This window comes from Ricinus communis, chromosome 5 (genome assembly GCF_019578655.1).
Source record: "Ricinus communis isolate WT05 ecotype wild-type chromosome 5, ASM1957865v1, whole genome shotgun sequence".
NCBI lineage: Eukaryota > Viridiplantae > Streptophyta > Magnoliopsida > Malpighiales > Euphorbiaceae > Ricinus > Ricinus communis.
In genome coordinates this window covers 26,499,448-26,519,125 of record NC_063260.1, presented here as the reverse complement: position 1 = coordinate 26,519,125, position 19,678 = coordinate 26,499,448, and the positions used below count along the sequence as shown (strand labels likewise).

The following is a 19,678-nucleotide window of genomic DNA, read 5'->3' as shown; positions in this document are numbered from 1 at the left end:
TTTTAATATAAATTTTTAAAATAAAATGATAGAAAAATATAATTTTTAAATATTAAGAAATAAATAATTAATAATTATCTAATAAAATATTAGTTCTTAACTTAGCTGTACTATTTTGCTTTTCTTGTTTGACTTGTGTTTTTATTTAACCCTTGAATGCGTATTGTATAAAGTTTTTAAACTAAAATTCATGTATATGTTATATTATATTGAAAATTAAATTTATTTACTAATATAAAAGATAAAATTTTAAATATGTGTTAAGATTAAATTGAAAATAAAAATATTAATACTGATATAGATATTATATAATCTAAAATCTTTAACATAAGTATTTTAAAGAAAATGATAAAATTTAATAATATAAACTATAAAAATACTTTTTTAATCGAATTGTAAATAGAAAGTGGAACAAAAAATAAATAATTATAACTATTGAAATGTAAACAAAAAAACATATTATTATATTAAAATTTATAAATATATTGAATAAAATTTATAATTTCAAAATAAAAAGATAAAATTAATTTTAAATAGGAATATTTATGTAAATCAATTATCCGTATTTTGACTAATGAAACAAAATTTATAATTTTAAACGGGAAAAAGAAATAAACTATTGGTATAACTTAATAATAAGTTGATTATGAAACTAAAAAGAATCAATAAACCATTAAACTCACTTTCACTTCATTGCATTTTATCGGATAAATATTAAAAATGTAATAAAGGTCTACAGAAATTATTAATGAGAAATTGCCAAGTGGCAACTTTCACTTCATTTGTGTACCGAGGCTCCATTAGTGATTCCTCCTCGACAAAGATGGATCCCGCCACCCCCTGGTGCAGTAAAACTTAATGTTGATGCAGCATGGAGCCACAGATCTTCCCTCTCAGGACTAGCAGTGGTGTGCAGGAACAGCAGAGGGGAGGTATTAGATGGAGTAAGCACCAGAAGTACAGCTATTTCCCCTACCCAAGCTGAGGGCCGAGCACTTCTGTTAGCGGTGGAACTTGCGGTGAAGCTGAAAGTACCTCACTCTGTTTTTGAATCACATTGCCAGATGCTTGTGGACAATGTGAATGATGAATCGGCTCCTAATTTACTTGACGTTGATCAATTTGTAATTAAAATCAGAGACCTTATTCCATCCTTTAGGAGGGCTCTTTTTGTTTTTGTTCCTAGATCTTGTAACAGAGTGGCGGACTGGGTAGCCACTGCCACTCTGAGGAACTCCTTATGTTCTTTTTGGATGGCTACCCCTCCCAAGAGGCTTTATAACCTCATCAAGGAGGATCAATCTTTTTGCTAATACAATTTCTATTGTTCAAAAAAAGAAAAAAAAAAAAGTCGTGTCTTTTTCGCTTTTCTTTGTCAAATTTCTTTACAATAAATACAAAAATGAAGATAATGCTAATCTTAGTTTACTTTTGCACTTTTCCTTTTTTCCTGTTTTCTAGAATATGACCGCATAAAATAAATCACTGCCTCTTAGATCATCCTCATTGAAAAAGCTTCAATCTTGTAGAGTTCAGACTTCAAACCAAGTGGGCTGACTAATTGATAACCACCACCATTATTAAAAAAATGAGAAGGAACACATTGAACTCAGATCCAGCAATGAGGTTGGCAAGCACGACATCAACCAATAATTTTAAAAAGTCCTCACCTTTACGTATTGTTTATACTTTCAGTAGCTATCATCTACTCTACGTGCTATTTATTCTTGGTGTTACCAGCTAAAGATGGTGTCTTTTGCTTGGCGGGTAGAGAATCATGGTGAATTGGTCCGCACATGATCTTTGCTTAGCTTGTTTACAGCTTTGACTTGAATAAAAAAAATATTTTATTGTTTTTAGGTGATGCATTTTTTGCGCTTTAAATAAAGTGGAGGTAAATAGAGAATGATATACTATAAATATATATAATGAATTGTGGGCATATTGTGTTGAAGAGGAAGAGAAGAACAAGAAAGCTGTTGCTGAATTGGAGAAGTGGAAATCGCCAAATCTTCATAGCTTGAATAATACTTGCTCAGGTAAGTTTCGCTAATTCCTAGTCCTAGCCACCTAACTCCTTATATGCCTTTTCCTTTTTTTCCCAGTTTTGCACTTTCGCTTTCTCTGGGTTGAGGGATGTGGGGTATAGAGTATGAATGCTTCTCATTCTTTTGGGCTGATTAGAAATCAACTTTTTGGCCTTTTTAAAGATAAATTCATAAATGAAGGGCATTAATCTTATAGAGTGGGTAAACCATTTCATGCCAATTGTGGTCTTGTGAGAAGGGGGCAGTTGACGGATGTCAAGCAACTTTCTGTGTTTTCGCCTTTATTTGTGGGTCCTACATCTACAGTTGCAGCACTATCATTAAAAAGGGATTCTCCTTGGAAAGTTTAACATGTTATCATTGACATGGATTATGATGGACTTCATAGCATCTGGAGTTTTTTGAACCAGTAACAATTACATATAAGCTTGAGAAATTAAAAGCAATAGATACCCTTTATGGTTATTGGGTGCTTGGTAGTTTGAACTTAACAATTACCCTGTTTTTACATTGCTTTGGCTTGTTTGATCTTTTAGTAGCTTCATCAATGATAGTAAATTTTCTTTGGTTGGTTTTTCTCTGATGTCCTCAATACACTCAGAACTGGTTCACTTAGTTTTTCTGTGCACATTGACACACAGTTTTTCTGTGCAGATTTCCCTTTTAACTTCACGCATATACTATTACTGTTGAAGAATAATGGTTTATCATTGATGTCAAAGGTAGTCAAAGGCTACATCTTGGCAAATTATGATATTTAAAATCACCAGCCTGTCAGGCTGTCAGAGCCTTCACATTGAATTAGAATGGCTGAATAGATGTGTGATCAGACCAATACCACATTGTCGAACTATTTGCTTCATAGTACGGACAGTCAAGTATTCAAAGATGAAAGATCTGCTTCCCATACCTATTATCCTTCCTGTATCATAAACAGATTGAAAGTTACATGTTCTTAAATATGAAAAATCGCTTTTTCTTTAGGCTAAACTTTCCAACTGTATGATAGAGATCATGAATTTTCTTTATACTGTACTGTGTGAAGCAAAAAATGGGCTGTTGCATATTGACTCTGTGGTCAATTGAGCTAAATTTAAACCATACGATTAGTTACAACAACAGTTTCCAGAGGCTGCCATTTATTATGGTAGAGCATGTAACATATGGCAGCATCCAAGCAATGGTTGAAAGGTAAAATTTTCAGGTCTGGAATACGTTTTGACCACCCATTATAGAGCAAGGATTTTATATGCAGACAGCATCAAATGCACAATCTATATGTCAATGCAGTAAACCCACCAATGAGTAAAACATATTTAATGCACCATGTACATATGAAGGACTTATTATGCAAAGCAAATGGACCCGAATCATAGCTATTGTCTAACAATAAGCATAATGGTCTCTACAGGACCTTCAGTTAGTTTACACAAAGCATTTATCTCTCTCTCTTTTTTGAACAGGCATACAAGCATTTCTTACATTGTTGTATTCTTGCCTTGGATGTGGCGAACATATCTATTTGGAGTCTGGGTTGGTACATACACCTGTACTTCCTTTTTCACATAGTTGTGTCAAAATGCGTGCTCTTAAAGGCTGCTTTAGCTTGAAGAAATCCATAAAGCAAGAAGGGTATGAGGATCTTATCATACTTGCTTCTGAAACACCATGTAAGTAGAAGAGTTGGGCCTTATTATTTGTCTTTATATCTTAGATAATGGTCAACGTTCCCATGAAACGAAAAGATTTTAGAGGAGGCATAACCACTCTGCAGAAAGTCCTAATACCTTTTGGATTCTACCTATCAAGGATCCTGATCCTGATACTCCAGTTTCTATGATATTGTGACCATCAATTGCTCAGGACAAAAGAAAAAGGAAAAAACTGCTAACTGAAAAGTTTGCTGCTCTATGAAGCCTCCTTATGTTTCAATCATTGCATTAGTTAGCCTTAATGGTTCCATTGCATGTCTTACCATGCACTTTCCTAGCCTAATGCTTGCTCGCTTGTGCATGGAAGCTATATTAATGCAATTTTGCCAGAGTGGTTATATTACATGATATGGTAATCTTTGTGCACAAAATTTGCTGTAGTCTATTTAGGATTCCTGCCATGATTATGCCATGGTGAAACGGATATCCCTTCTACTTTATACTACATTGCCATGCCTCCATCATGCTATATTAGTTCACACGTGCGTGCTATGGCCCTGGCACCAATTTCAGACTATGAAGTATTTTCTTCTTTCCAGGATACATTGCTAGTCCAATGCATTTCTATAAAGCACATAGTATTTTCTTAGCATGAAAGAAAGTACCACTTTTTTGCTGCATCATGCAACTCAACTAGTTGGATGTGTTTACGCTATAGAATTTTACTTACGTTTAATTTTATTTTCATAATAAGATCTGTAATTTACACGTCCAACTTCTCTTCTTGTTTCTTATTCCAGTTACTGTAAATGAAATTGAGGCTTTGTATAATCTATTCAAGAAGCTGAGCAGTACCATGATTGATGATGGTCTTATTCACAAGGTACATCCATCCAGGGTCATTAATCTGTATTCTGAAAAGCCATGGTTGTCCTTGCTGAAGGAAAATGGAATAGAAACTTTGCTCTTTTTTTGGACTGCATTAAGTGCTAATTTCTGTCTTTTATGAACAGGAAGAATTCCAACTTGCACTTTTCAGAGATAGCAGTAAGCAGAATCTTTTCACAGATAGGGTATGCACCCTTCGGGTAACTTATTTCTCAATATGTTGGCTTTGGAGTTTGGCTAATTGTATTTGTAATCTTAGTGAATCTTCTGCATCCATGTTACATTCATCTGAGCTATTTGACCTCCAAGCGCCATGGATAGTGCCTTATATCTTCTTCATGGTTAAGGGGTCATAGATTCTAGATGAACAAATAGCTGCATCAGTATATCATAGGACATGTTAGAGTGTCTATTCCTGAACGAAACTGTGAGTACAGCATTTTCATTTGAGTGTGGACCACACATGCTTATCATTGCAAAATATTTGGACTTGGACATTATATACTGTAGAATTACGTGTTCAACTGATATCTTCTCTGGTCTCAGGTTGAATTATCTTTTTCTTTGCCTGCTTTTAGCTATGCCAATTTCTTTAAGCCAATGGCCTGTCATGTCTCTTGCAGGTGTTTGATCTTTTTGATGTCAAGCGCAATGGGGTAATTGAATTTGGAGAATTTGTTCGGTCATTAAGCGTCTTCCACCCGAATGCTTCTGAAGCAGACAAAACTGCATGTATGATACAACATGCACTGATTTCTTTGCTGTTTATTTCTTGGTTTGGTGGTATTGTGATGTTTGTAGATGCAATAGATCCTTATATTATCACATCAAAGACCACTAAATTGCCTAAAATTTTTCTCTTCTAAACTGGCTAAAATTTTCTTTCAGTTGCATTTAGATTGTACGATCTACGGGGAACTGGCTACATTGAGCGTGATGAGGTAAAAAATCAACAACTTATTTACTCATTGATATGTTTTCAAGAGTATTACATAAATTATCATTTTGGTAGTAGTGCTGAAGAATTCTTGGCACGCACTGCAATGCAGATACTTTATAATTTTTGTTCATTTGTAATCTTGTGATATAATTTTTTCCTTTTTATCTTGTGGGCGTAGTTTCTAAATCTATTATAGTTTACATCTTTTCTAAATTATTGTATATAGTACGCTTTCTGATTATTCTGTCTAAAAACTAATTTTCAACCATTTGGCAAATGTCTCTCATGCTGGTAGTTGAAGGAGATGGTATTGGCTGTTCTGAGTGAATCCGATATGTTACTTTCCGATGATGTTGTCGAATCTATTGTAGACAAGGTCTCATGGTTTTCTGCAATCTACTGATTTTATTAATTTCATGCAATCTATAGACATTCACTTTTCTTGTTGTATTTTACAGACAATGGCCGAAGGAGATTCAAAAAGAGATGGAAAGATTGATTTAGAAGAATGGCAGGAATTTGTGGCGAAGAATCCATCTCTTATAAAGAACATGACTCTACCATATCTTAAGTAAGTTCTGGTTCCAAAATTTAACTCTTTCTGATGCTATTAATTTTAATTTACCATAGACTGGGACAGAGATATCATCCACCTAAATACTTCCTTCACAACTCTGAAGGTTAATTCTGGTTATTTATCTGGGTAGTAGAACCCTATTTAAGAGAGGGTTTAACCCAGTAACTCCTTTAATTTGCTTTTGATTTCCATTTTTCAGGGAGCTAACTGTAGCATTTCCCAGCTTTGTGCTGAACACTGAAATTCCAGATTCCGGACTAGACGTAGTTGCCATTAAAGACACTAGAAGGTATCAAATTCTCCTCCGAAAGGAGAAAAATTTGAGCGAAGAAGTGGCATGAACATGAACAAGGAACCAAGAATTCTCTAGAGATGCCCTTAGTGCAACGAATTAAAGCAAAGGGATGTCTTGTCTACTGCTATTAAGCCCCAAGTCAAAAAAAATCTGTTTCTACTGTTTTGTCTATATGGCTTATCTTGCTAATATTCATTCACTCATTCCAGGCATATATTTGCTCGGACATGCGAACATAAAATATTCATACAACTAAAACTGCTGTCCTTTTGTAAGCTGAGATATTCTAAGGCTTATTTTCATCCATAAGAAACTGCTGTCCAGGCTTTTATAATTTACATGTAAGAGCTCCATGATGCTATTTAAGAAAGTCATGTTCATGTCTGAAGTTTTCAAGCATGGGGTTGAGCTATGAAGTCAACTAGTTTAAATTATTTGGAAAGTAATAGGTTGTTATCAGTAACTGTGTGTTACAATTTGTAACGTTTGGTGTAAGCAACCTCACATGGAAAAGGAAAAAATATATCAAACGAATATAAATTTTCAAGTGCCAAATTATATAAAAGTTGAAGTAAAGAGTTATGTGATAATGATATATACCAATGTATTGGTAATCAAGGACTTGGAATTTATTTTATTATCAATTTTCTAATTAACTATTTAGCTGTCTTTTTCTAAAATGTACTGTGCATAGGAGTTAGTGACGTTATTATATCCTGGACTAAACATAGTAATATTTCATCTTAACACGATACACACTCTTTAAAGGTAGAAATGAAATTCATGTAAAATGAAAATAAGAAAGAATATGAAGTAGAAATATTCAAGAAATGTGGATTCCAGGAGAAGATTTAACACAGTTTTTCCTTCTTTCAATTTTTTCTTTTTGAATTTCTGTTTTTCATTTCCAAGTTATCAAAAAGAATAATTGAAGGGAATTTCAGAGTTCTGTAAGACAAGTAAAATAGTACAATTCCGAATTCTCAGCAACTTACCGTCCTGAAAAAGAACCAGATTCTTGATTCAAATTGGAAAAGTTCTGTTCAAACCTCATCCAGGAGGGTTTGGCACAAATTCTTATTTAACAGAAACGTGCCAAAGAATTTGAATACAGCTTATAGCGATGGAGCCTAAAGGCATACTGACGGTGTATGTTTGATCATGAATTTCAATTGGGAAGGAACAACTATTATACTGGTTCTTATGGAATAAAATGATATGACAGGAAAAGATATCAAAATATGCCCGAAAGTTATACTGATTTATTACGTTAAGTCGCTGCCCTACTCGACCGACTTTCATACTTTTGGCTCCATAACCGTTGATAGCATATGTGTACATATTTCCTGTTCTCTTATTTCAATTGTTGTGGAAATGGAAAACACCATTGCGAGCCACTAGATTGCGAATTTCATTTTAAAACCAGAACATCCGGATTGATATGGACTTTGAAAGATATACCAATAAAGATTTGATAGGACAGGATGTTGTGCATTAAAGGGCGAATCGCAATTGGTACTCCCTGCGTTTGTGGTGGTGAAGAAGTATTAGAGTATCCACTTGAAAATTTTACCTACCACCTTCTCAATTTAATTTTGTTTCTAATGTGGCATCAGAGCACTTCTTATTCTTCTTTGGAGGAAAGGCCTTGACGACCACAGCTCTTGGATTCTACTTCCTATAAATGTCAACAATTCTTGCACATCTCATATTCGTCCATGTTTGAGGCACATATATAATCATCAAATAATATATGATTTCTCTCTTGCGATTATCTTTTCATTATTGAACAAAGAAACCTGTTGGGATGGGATGCCTTTTCACAAAGCAGCAAATTCAGCCTGGAGATCCATCTCTTCTTGCTTCCCAGACCTGTTGTAAGTTCCATTAATTCTTTCTTTTTCTCTTGGAGTTTCCCTTCGTAACTTCCACTTCCTTGACCAAATTTGAATTTAGTTTTGTTTTTTTATTTTTTATTATCTGTATGTCTCATATTCTTGCAGTCAATGTAGCTCAAGTTGAAGCTTTGTATGAACTATTCAAGAAATTAAGTAGTTCTTTAACAGATGATAGACTCATTAGCAAAGTAAGTTTTTAGCAATTTAATTCTTTCTTTACAGAAAAGGTAAATAAGCTTTGATCATTTGATTCTTAGCTTTCTGATTCCTGAAAGCTACATTCTGAGAATTGTGAGTTTTCAGGAAGAGTTTCAGCTCGGCTTATTTAGAAACAGAAAGAAGCAGAATCTCTTAGCAGACAGAGTAAGCTTCTCACTTGCATTTGAGTGGACAAAACAAAAGGCATAATGTCATTGATGAAGTTCTAATAATTTTTCATAATTCTTAAGGTATTCCAATTGTTTGATTACAAGCAAGATGGAGTAATAGAATTCGAGGAATTTGTTCGATCTTTGTCTGTATTCCACCCAGAAGCACCTCATGCCCAAAAAGTTTCGTGTATGAATTTTATCATTGCATTACTTAGTCATGTACTTATAGCATAAGTCTATATAGTAAAAGAATTTGCTATCCAATGTGGCAGTTGCATTTCAGCTGTACGATATATGGCAAACAGGCTTCATTGAACGCGAAGAGGTAACTGAATTTATTGGATTTGAAGATCAATCGTATTTTTGAAAGGGTGCCAGCCGATTCCTCTAAAAGTGAAAATGGAATCAGCATCCAACTCTTGGAACAAAAATTTAACATTTCTTGTCTCTATTCACTGTACAAGAAATTCAAATTTGGTCGGTTTTGTAAGAAAATAAGTTAGAGATGTATCTTGCCAAAGGGTATTAATGTTGATGACAGAAGACTAATAGAAGTAAATCATGCACATACAGGTGCCATATTCATGCATGATACTCGTGATCAATTCTCCACTTGCATGATTTTAGGTGCTTTGATCTACTTCCTCATTTGAAGATATACTTCCCCTTATAAATTAAGGGTAATTCTGATTGCTGTCAAAGTTAAAAGCATTTGATTAGATATCTAAATGCGTACGATATTATGTGGTGAAAAAGGTGAAGGAGTTGATCTTGGCACTTCTAGAAGAATCAGAATTGATTCTTTCACAGGACATTGTCGAAAGTATCATCGATAAGGTATTTCACTGAAAATTAGGACACTGGGATTATAAGTTTATGTCTTTTATGCAATTAATTACCTTGGTATTAATTATCATAGACATTTGAGGATGCTGATACAAAAGAAGATGGCAAAATTGATCTTGAAGAGTGGAGTGAATTCGTAACTCGCAATCCATCCTTGCTCAAGAATATGACTATTCCTTACTTGAAGTAATCCCCTTTTTTTTTCTCTGCTGATACTTTTTAATATGTTTTCTCTTAGAATGTCAATCTCATAGTATAGATAGTAGTACTACAACTTCTGTATCCATTATACTTAAGTTAACTAGCTCAAGCTAAAGTAGTTGCTTGGTTTATAATATAAATGATTAATAAGCTTAAATCAATAATTAAAGCAGTATTCTTTCTATTTTAGTTAATGCTGTAATCCAGCCATAATAATCAGTTAATGGAATTTCTCTCTCCCTGCAGGGATATAACAACTGCATTTCCTAGCTTCGTACTGAGATCTGAAGTTGAGGATGTGTCTATGTAGTTCCTACATGAAATATGTATGGTGGGTTCTCACAAATATCTAATATTTATATACACAGACAATATTAACCATAGCAAACTTGTGTCACTGTTTTAGTTAATCTGCCTCCAATTGAAGTTTAAATTTGAAACGTAATTCTATCGTCCCGATACAGGTTTTGAAATTGAAATCCCACAGTTGTTAATAAAACTCTAATACTGTTTAAGACGAAGTTTTGTCGATAAACCTGCCTAACCAAAAGCCCAATCCTAGCACATAGACAGATACTTCTTATTCATGTTCATGCAATGGTTTGAAAGAAAGAGAATTTCTTTGTGAATGTCCACAATTATGCAATAACAGCTTTGACGCTATTATTCTACATCAAAATAATATTTTCCCTATTGTTGAAAGGTGTCGACACCTACTATCCCAAATTTACAGTCTCAGTCTTACGTACATGTGAATATAACATGCAATTCTAGTAGATATGCAGAGAATATGAAACATGGAATTGAGCAAAAATTGGAGAATTCAGCAGTGTTTGAAGCTTCTGCAAGCAATTAGTTGGGTTCAGGACCGACTCACCATGTCCTTCAAGTTCATGGGATAGCACATTTTCGTGTGCAGGCCATTCCACACATTGTCTGCTAAAATAGCATTCACTGCATCGGTTGGATGGTACTGATCCCACCAGATGTGAGTTGAAGCATTTCTGCAGGCCATTTCTGGAGCTATGCACATGATCCAACCCTTGTACTTGCCTATCCCACAGCAAGCATCAGTAGTCACATTAAAACCTGATCATAAGAACATAATGTGTAAGGTAAAAGATGCCAGATGCTCTCATAGATCAGCGGCTAAAGGGCAAAAAGAAAGAAAGAAAGAAGTCTAGATGGTTTACCATAAAGTTCATGATTCTTGATTATGTCCATGGAACCTTCATACATATCACAGAAGATAATTTTGGCATCAGGAAGCTCCTGGCCAAGCTCCTCAATCATGTATCTCATAAAAAAGTTGAACTCCATAACCATGTCATTTATCTGTGTGATACACTCTCCGTTCTTGCTGCTGTACCTCCACAAGTAGTGAGGAGCACAACCAATAGGTGCCAACCCCATAACTACAATTTTCCTGACACTCATAATGTACAAGTTCTGCACCATCAGAATATATCAATTAGGAAATTCCTGATGCATAACATTAATAACTAGAAGCAGAGAACTTTTCAAGTCGATATGGCTGAACAGGAAGCAGCATATCAGAAGTACCCGCGAGCAGAACTGAGTGAGTGGGTTTGAAGATTATAGTGAACAATCACCTTAAGCTCATGCCGCATTGCTGACGCTAAGAACTGGCTGAAACTCCATGGGAGGTACAAATTTTGTACATTAGATTCATTACGAAGATAGTAATGTATGTAATCATTGATTCCTATTGAAAGATAAAAGACGGAATTGGAGATGAGATCAGTTGCAGCATCTTCACCCAAGCTTAAAATGAATGATTGAAAGGTATCTGTAAACTGCTGAATTTGTTGGGTGAAGGAGATTCTTTGACCCTGTATCGAAATTGCACCATTTGCAGAATGTCAAATTTAGCGAGTTCTGTTTTAGCAAAAGACAGTTGCAGTGAAGCGCATACCAATTCAGACCCACTTGAGAAAATGATTCCAGCACCAGCAGATGCATAATTCACTCCATGAATCATATCTTCAACAGTTCCCACCTGACCAAGATAACTCGGTACTAAGGGAAGCCCAAGGCGCAATGCTGATTCAAGTAAGATAAACTTAATTGGAGAAGTTCTGAAGCAAACTTTCCAGTTTTAATTAAACTTAATAAGGTGTATGAACTTCAAATTATCAAGATTTCTTTCAGTTTACCAAGAAGCCGGAATGATCTGTCTGGTTGGCCAGAAAATTATTCTGGTAGGCACTTTGGCAGAAAATTAACAAAAAGATCTCGAACATTAGCCTAAAAGAATATAGTTTCTCACATCTCATTTTCTTTGGAATTTCCTTACTTCCTCGACAACCAAACAGAGGCAATCCACCATAAGGAAAATTGTCATAAAATCAAGAGAAGAAAGAATAGCCACATAGAAAAACTTTAAGAAAAGACAATAAAGCATCAATCTTTAAGGGTCATTATTTGCTCTCCATTTTTCTACAACCAAAAAGAAGTGAAAAGGAGGATAACAATAAAAAAACAAGACCACCCAACATTTCATTTCCCTCGGTCATGAATTCAATCTTTCTCAGAAACCAAACAGAAAGAAAAAAATCAAGAAAATAGAAAATACCGAGATAATCAACAGGAATTCTGCCATTGGAGAACCTTCCAGTAGGCTGGTGAGTATCAAAATCTCTACCATAAGGACGGCGGTCCGCACGAGCAAAGGTTCCAAGATAATTGTTGGTGCCGCAATCAACCGAGGAATCACCGATGATAAAAAAAGCAGGCACTAGAGAACCCGTCGAGTTGTGATTTGATGGTGCAAGAAAGATTGAATAAGAAGGTGATGGTGATGGTGTTGGTGTTGGAATATTATTAAAAGGGATTAGGTTTTGGGAGAAATTGCTTAATTCTTGAGGGATAGCAAGACTTCTTGATTGTATAAAGATCGTTGAAAAGACTAGAATATAGAGAAGAAGAATACGAAAACTGGTAAGCATTGTTGTTTCTTGCAAATAGAGAGAAAGAGAAATTGGCGGGTAATACTGAACAGCATAGGTTTTGAGCAAGTGAAAAGTCTAAAACAGCCTCACAGGTGACATCAAACAGTTAACGAGTTTTTAAAACACTTCAAGCTTGGAGTAAGCAAGGCATATGGGCCGGATCTTATAGCTCCGTTTGGTTTGTTATAAAATTTGGAAAAGGAAAAGAAAAAACAAAAAAGGATGGGGAAAGGACACGTGGGCAACTACTTCACCGACCTTAATAACTGTATAAGAATCTGTCTGACACGTGTGCAATATAATATAAACTCTTCCTGTGTTTGGCGGTGAGTTTTAATATTGTATTAGTAAACAATCTGGTTGTTAATATATGATGTTAAATACAGTAGGACAAAAATAAAAATGTGATATTATTATAATCCGAATGGAAGTGTGATAATACAATGCATAAACTATATAACAAAAGATAAAATATTTAATTCAAATATAAAATGGAATTTTGGAAAAGGGAACGGGAAGTGGTGGGGTAGGTAGGGATATAGGTAAGTAATGCCCCCACAGCTTGTGGCAGTGTAACTTGTTCCCTGTCGTCCTTGCTCCAGTTTTGACACCCATACGATACAATCATGCCACAGCCGCACCCACTCCCCACTCAGCCTTTCTTGGGTTCTTTTTTAGGAATTAAACTGTGTTTGATCAATTTCGCAAATGTACACTTTCAAATGAAAAGTTGTAATTATTTATTAAATATTGACATTTCAACTTTTGTAAAGATTTTAGTTAATTCTTTGAAGTTTTACAAAATTACATTCAGTTGTTTTTTTTTTTTTTCCTTTTCAAATAAATAATAGAGTAATTTTGCTAACATAGCACGTAAGACATTTAAAAGAAAAAAGAAAACGAATCATCAAAACGACGGAACTTAATTTGATATTAAACCTCATTATTTTGAAATAGAAAAGATTATGTATTTTTTTTCATTTGTTTTGAGCTGTCTTCTTCTTCTTCTTCTTCTTCTATATAAATTCTATAGTTCCAAAAGAAGTTATTTTTGACTTTGAATAGTTCTCAGTGAAAAGCTGGGGATTGGAGATGCGCAAGGGTTGTAGAAAATCGTAGCAAATTGTTAATCATGAAGGAAATATATGGCTTTGGTGCCTAATGGGCTTATTGCAATTACAAGATAGTCCATGTTTTCACTTGTTTTTTGATTGAGAAAAATCAGATTGTCGACACTTTTCCTTTTATTACTATACCAAACCCAATGTTATTAGAATTGATACCCAATGGATCACAAAATGCAACAATTTTCTTCTTCACCGATCATTTATTTTCTTCCGATGATTGCCACGTCATTGATTTTATTTTATTGTATTTCTTCTTTTTTTTGCTAGAAATATTTTTAAAAAATCAATATTCATATTTATTTTAGCAAATTTTAAGAATATATTTATAAAAAAAAATTGAGAAATCAATTTGATAGTTTAGGCTAAACAAAAATACTTTGCGAAATAAATCAAATTTAACATTGTGAGAGGTGGGACAATGGGCACATGGAGAGGAATCATATAGCTGCTTTAGGTCCCATAAAACACTTTATTGTGTTATATCTTTCGAAAATAATTAGCGACCATCTACACTCCCAAATAATTCAACCACTAAAGGTGAAAAGGGGAACAATAACAGAGACCCATTAAGGCCCACGAATCCAAATCCTTTTTTTATTTTATTGTTTTTCTGTCCATGATGAATCATTAATACAGTTTCCTATGTTTTTTGGACATCTAAACATATGCCCATGCCTCCCTCATCCTTTTTCTTTTCTCTCCTTCTGCAAACTTAAAGCCAATCTCAATACATTGAAACTCCCATTCACTGTATGTACTCACCATTTCTTTTTTGAGAACCTTCCTTGCAAGTTAGCAACTTTAATAACCATGTAAAAGGCATCATTAACTAATTTAATTAATATATAAATAACACACAACCCACTCCTTTCAAGTCTTATCATATTTTAATCTTCATTTCTCTCAATGTATGATTCATTCATTTGGGCCTTCATAATTTTTCATTTACTCAATTCATATATGAGATTAATGTATTAAGCAAAGTATATTTATTCTAATTAATTATTTTGTTTTCTCCCTTACTAACTCCCTTTTTCCTGTCTTTAAAAAATTCGATAAATGGAAAAAAAAAAAAAAAAAAGTAGCACGTGAAAGACAAGAAAGCTGAGTACTTCTACAGATTTGTAACAAGGATTTGAGACCCTTATCGATTGGGACGGCTATGAACTAGCTAGGAAATGGCAATTAGGAACCGATTAAGTTTCCAAAGGAGCATAAAAGCCAATAAAAAAACGAGTCTACCTCAGTGGGTGCTGGCTATTTTAATTGTTTTTACATCTAATCTTGTTGTCTAATTGTAATTCACAAATTAATTTAATTTTTTATTTATTTTTATTTTTCTCTCTTGGAGCTTTTACAAGAGGTCTCTTAAGAGGGGCGAAATGGTCGACTGCAAGGAAATTTTCATTTGTCCGGAAATATAATTTAAAAAAGGAAAGAAACAAATTTGTAAAATGAAAATGATTGATAGAGCGTGGGAATAGCCAATAGTAACACACTGCCAACGAGTCAGTTGACCAACGGCCGTTAGCTAAGGCATCCGTTAACGTCACCACATGAGTACGTTCGTCGCTGGAAAGCCCGACAGGCTTTTTTCTTTACTATAATAATAATAATAAGAAGAAAATAGTTTAGATAGCATGTGGCATGTTTCTGTTACTCTTATGTTCAACGGATATATTCCGCCTTTTGAATGACTAAAATAGACTTCTGAACCTTTTATAATTGGTACATAACAATGTATGGTACTATTAGTTTGCTAAATTTTTTGACCAACTTATTTGTAGAATCTAAAGGTGTTTTATGTTGAATTTTCTTTTTTCTTGAAATCTTTTACTTCTTACCCCATTTTGTTGGATCAGCTTATGTTTCAAATGAAATTCAATTTCTCATATGAAAATGTTACACACATATTAAATTCCAATTTTATACTGTTTCAGTACTAATCAAATATTGGTTGATAACGATTTTTTTCTCAATTTGCAATAAAATATTATTATTCTATTATTGTAATATGATTAAGTATAGATAAAATACAAATGATAGTTACTATTTTCAATTTAATTTTATTAAATAATTAGTTAAATTACTCGTGCGATGTCGCCGGTTAAATATTAAATTATAAATAAATAATTTAGATATACTAGTAATTAAAGAAAAAATTTGGATATAAAGATTTAATTAATAATTTTACATTTTAAAAGACAAGAGAAATAATTTTATAATATTATATAGAGCTATCAATTAAATATTGTATAGGATCACAAAGAATGTTGAGCTGGCTCTCTAAATGGCGAACATGTTTAGAGTCGAGAGAAGGCTGTAACAAAATTACAAATAATCTTTTCAAACGAACCGTTTTACCTGTTGTCAATATATTACTAAGATTTTTAGTGTAATTTGTTGTTTGGCCAACTTGTTTACACGTGTATGCATCTTTGGTTGGTTGTTGTGCAAGGCATGTGATGAGTCTTGAGAGAGGGCTGATGAAATTACAAATTTATTTACATCAAATAGACCCATTTTACATATATATGGTAAATGCATTACCGTTTTAGTGTTTTTTTTTTCTTTTTTATTTCCCCACATCACTAGAACGGCATCGTTGTATGTAAGAGTGGTACGGCGTCATTTTGCTTAGGGTTTGGCGAGGAGCTCCTTTCGCTAGGCACGCGTGAAATACATTGTGAAAGGACGAAATCGCCCTCTGATTCCAATTCAATGCAATGTTCATCGTTGTCCTGCTTTATTATATACTATTGATATGCATTATTACTTTAATATCAAATTATCATTGGTCATTTGGGGTTTTAATGCTTAAAATCGAAGAATGAGCCTTGTTAATTGAAATCTGAAACTCATGGTGGAGTTGGGATTTAAACAAATGATGTCAAGAACAATAGTTTGTTTGGAGAGAGTGCTGATTTTCGAGGCTCTCTTGTTCGGGATATTAAGCAGAGGAGGGTAGCGGAGATTTGTAATGCTAAAGATGCCTTTTGCTTTGGTCATCCAACCCAACGAAGGCAAGATAGGTGTTATTGGCTAGGAATTGCCTCCTGTTAATTGGAGTATGCTAAATACGGATGGGTCTTTCAATTCCGGAACTGCAATGGCAAAAGCAGGAGGAATTATTCGTGATCATTATGGACGATGGGCGGATGGATTTTTCATGAACATTGGAATGTGTCAATAACGAATGCTGAGCTATGGGGTCTTTACCAAGGCTTATTGCTGGCTTGGGAGCTTGATATTAAACAATTAGTGGTTGAGATTGATAATGCAAGTGTTGTGACGATGGTGAATGATATGGAGTTGGTTAATGGTCCAAATGGGAGTCTGGTAGAGAATATTAAGCGATTATTGAAAAGAGGTTGAGTGGTCATAGAGGGAAATTTTGCAGTGGACAAACTTGCAACAATGGCTGATAATTTTCCCTTAGGCTGTCATTGTTTTCAGGAACCTTCTGTCACGACCCCACCCGTGGACCCGTTACCGGCACTAGGGAATGGGTAGGCATAAGGCCACCGAAACCCGTAGTAAGCCTGACACTCACTGACTTAAACAAATCTCATCTCAAAATAATATTATTAAAGCCACGCTTTATCTTAAATGCTACATTTTACATAAATACTTCGGTCTGCCAGAAAAACTAGGCGAGATCTGAAACTCAGAAAATTTACAACTGATACATCTACTATTACTACTGCGGAAAATCTAAGATTTACCAATTTATATACCAAATCAAATACATCACCCGATGATGAAGGAGTTCTTGAATAAGAGTCGCGGGAGAACTATGATCACGAATCCGAAAAGCGGTAAAAATGGGGTATCGGTGTCGAGTGAGTTAAAATCAAATAATCTAGGGACTATTGCTTCTTCTCAGAAAACATAGATTATTCAAATCAGTATATCAAACCATACTATAATTATACCCTACTATTTCCTTCATATAAAAATATTAATCATTCGAATCAAAATATCAATCATGCACGTAAATACAATCCATATTATAATCATACCATAATAAATAAATAAATGAATAATAAAAATATATTTTTACTTTTACGGGACGAGTGGCTCGGTAGAACCCTAAACCCCAAAATCTAACAGCCATTTTGGCTCTCTTAATCCAATAAGACTAGCGCCCAGAGAGCAAGCTCGATCAGGGTCCTTACCTCCAGCATGAACACTTGAATTCCAAATAAGCCGGCCGAGAGCATCGCTCGATCGGGGACCTTAACTCCGTGAATCAATCGAACTCGGCCAGAGCAATGCTCGATCGGGGCAAACAAATCCATAATAACCTTATGTCCATAATCATTACCGGTGCGACATGTTCTACAAGCCACATTTCCCAATTCGCAATCATCACATATAATAAATATCATTATCTGATGAACTCAACCAACACATATCGAAATGAAGATTAAAGATTTAAGGTAAAATAACGTGCAATTTGTGAGGGGAAAATAATAACGTTTATCTTATTATAACATACTAATAATAATATTTATATTATTTCAAATATTAATAATCAAGTGAAATCATTTATTTTGCGATACTAATAATCATATTAAGCACAAATTCTAAATAGCATATTAAAATCAGACTAGCAATAGCGCAAAGATTAAATGACTTTAACTCACAGAATTAGGCGACCTCCTAGCTCTGCTCCGGTGCCTCGGTTGGAGCGAGCCAAACAAACAGATCTAATCACGGAAAAAAATTTATCAAAATGTTGAAACAATCGATCTTTAATCCTAGGTCTAGACTCCTGAATCTCGACTGGAGAATTCTCACGAAACTCGTGAGAACCTCCCTACAACACGAACATTACCCCCCGTAAAAACGGGTCCAGGACTGCCGGAAAAACACTCCAAATATCCAACAATTTAAAAAAGCGGGAGTCGGGTCCCCAAACTTCACTATTTCCGACCTCACACAAAGACAAAACACGAGGCAGGCAAACTGATAGACAAATATTTTTGACTCACAAAATCATCAAATACTCAATACCATCCAATAGACACAATTAAACCAAGAATTTCTAAAATTAACGGGCTAAAGATAATTACCGAGGCGCCGATCGCTCGGTCCGACTACTTCCGACCACCGAGTCCGATCGACGATCCGAACACACCATCGGACTCATGACGCGTGGCGATCCCCGCTTTCGATTTTTCCGATCCGACACCCGATCATCCGGGAGAGATTTGCGGACGATCTCGACCGTCGATTCGCGAAACGAAGCCCGATCGCCACGAAGCTGGTGCCATCGCGAAGCTTGAGATGAGGAGAGTCGGGATACATCCTCCGATCATCCATCCACCGCCGGAGCTCGTCGGAAGAGCCCAAAAACGGCCGCCACCATTTTCTCTCTCCACCGAGAATCTCCGATTCCGACCACCAAAGCCGTACGCTAAAAGGAAGCTCTCGAGCCGATCGCCACCGAGGGAAGGCCATCGAAGCGAACGGCGGCCGCCACCGCCGCGATTCCGCCACCGTGCCTCCACCGCCACCATCGGGCTCGCTTGACGTGCGCTCCTTCCGGCCAGCCTCCGTCAGATCCACGGGGACGCCTCTCTCTCTCCTCCCTTTCTTCTTCTTCCTTCTTTCTTTTCTCTCTCCCCGATTTCCATTCCTTTCAATATCGACATTTGACCCCTGAACTTTTTCTTATTACAATTTGGTCCCTCAACTTTCTTAATTACTTACAATTTCATCCATTAAAATTCCAATTTGACCCCCAAACTTTCCTTTAGCTTTTCAATTAAGCCCTTAACTAATTAATTTGGACCAAATCCGAATTATTGAAAATACATAATTACAAAAATACCCCTGACCGGCATATTTATTTACA

The 19,678-nt window shown here is 35.0% G+C and overlaps 3 protein-coding genes across 5 annotated transcripts; 2 read left to right on the top strand and 1 right to left on the bottom strand.

Moving 5' to 3' along the window:
* Nucleotides 1-1,812: 1,812 nt before the first annotated feature.
* LOC8288030 (calcineurin B-like protein 7) lies at nt 1,813-6,799 on the top strand. Of its 3 annotated transcripts, XM_015716682.3 has the most exons (10): nt 1,817-2,039; nt 2,703-2,770; nt 3,512-3,718; nt 4,501-4,583; nt 4,714-4,773; nt 5,212-5,320; nt 5,477-5,529; nt 5,824-5,904; nt 5,987-6,099; nt 6,305-6,799. In XM_015716682.3, exons 3-10 carry the CDS (start codon nt 3,628-3,630, stop codon nt 6,444-6,446), a joined length of 732 nt encoding a protein of 243 aa, XP_015572168.1. In that variant the 5' UTR covers nt 1,817-2,039; nt 2,703-2,770; nt 3,512-3,627; the 3' UTR covers nt 6,447-6,799. The 3 variants fall into 3 exon arrangements, with proteins under 3 accessions (XP_015572171.1, XP_015572168.1, XP_002509980.1); XM_002509934.4 differs by lacking the exon at nt 2,703-2,770; XM_015716685.3 differs by lacking the exons at nt 2,703-2,770; nt 5,824-5,904 and having other exon boundaries at nt 1,813-2,039.
* Nucleotides 6,800-7,796: 997 nt separating this feature from the next.
* Nucleotides 7,797-10,099, top strand: LOC8288029 (calcineurin B-like protein 4). The gene is made up of 8 exons (XM_002509933.4): nt 7,797-8,277; nt 8,404-8,486; nt 8,602-8,661; nt 8,748-8,856; nt 8,942-8,994; nt 9,426-9,506; nt 9,589-9,701; nt 9,963-10,099. Exons 1-8 carry the CDS (start codon nt 8,208-8,210, stop codon nt 10,024-10,026), a joined length of 633 nt encoding a protein of 210 aa, XP_002509979.2. The 5' UTR covers nt 7,797-8,207; the 3' UTR covers nt 10,027-10,099.
* A 479-nt stretch (nt 10,100-10,578) lies between these two features.
* LOC8288028 (GDSL esterase/lipase At5g08460) lies at nt 10,579-12,826 on the bottom strand. Its single transcript, XM_002509932.4, has 5 exons — nt 12,313-12,826; nt 11,653-11,780; nt 11,330-11,569; nt 10,910-11,165; nt 10,579-10,805 (listed from the first exon to the last, which is right to left on the bottom strand). Exons 1-5 carry the CDS (start codon nt 12,683-12,685, stop codon nt 10,579-10,581), a joined length of 1,224 nt encoding a protein of 407 aa, XP_002509978.1. The 5' UTR covers nt 12,686-12,826.
* Between the last annotated feature and the right edge of the window lie 6,852 nt (nt 12,827-19,678).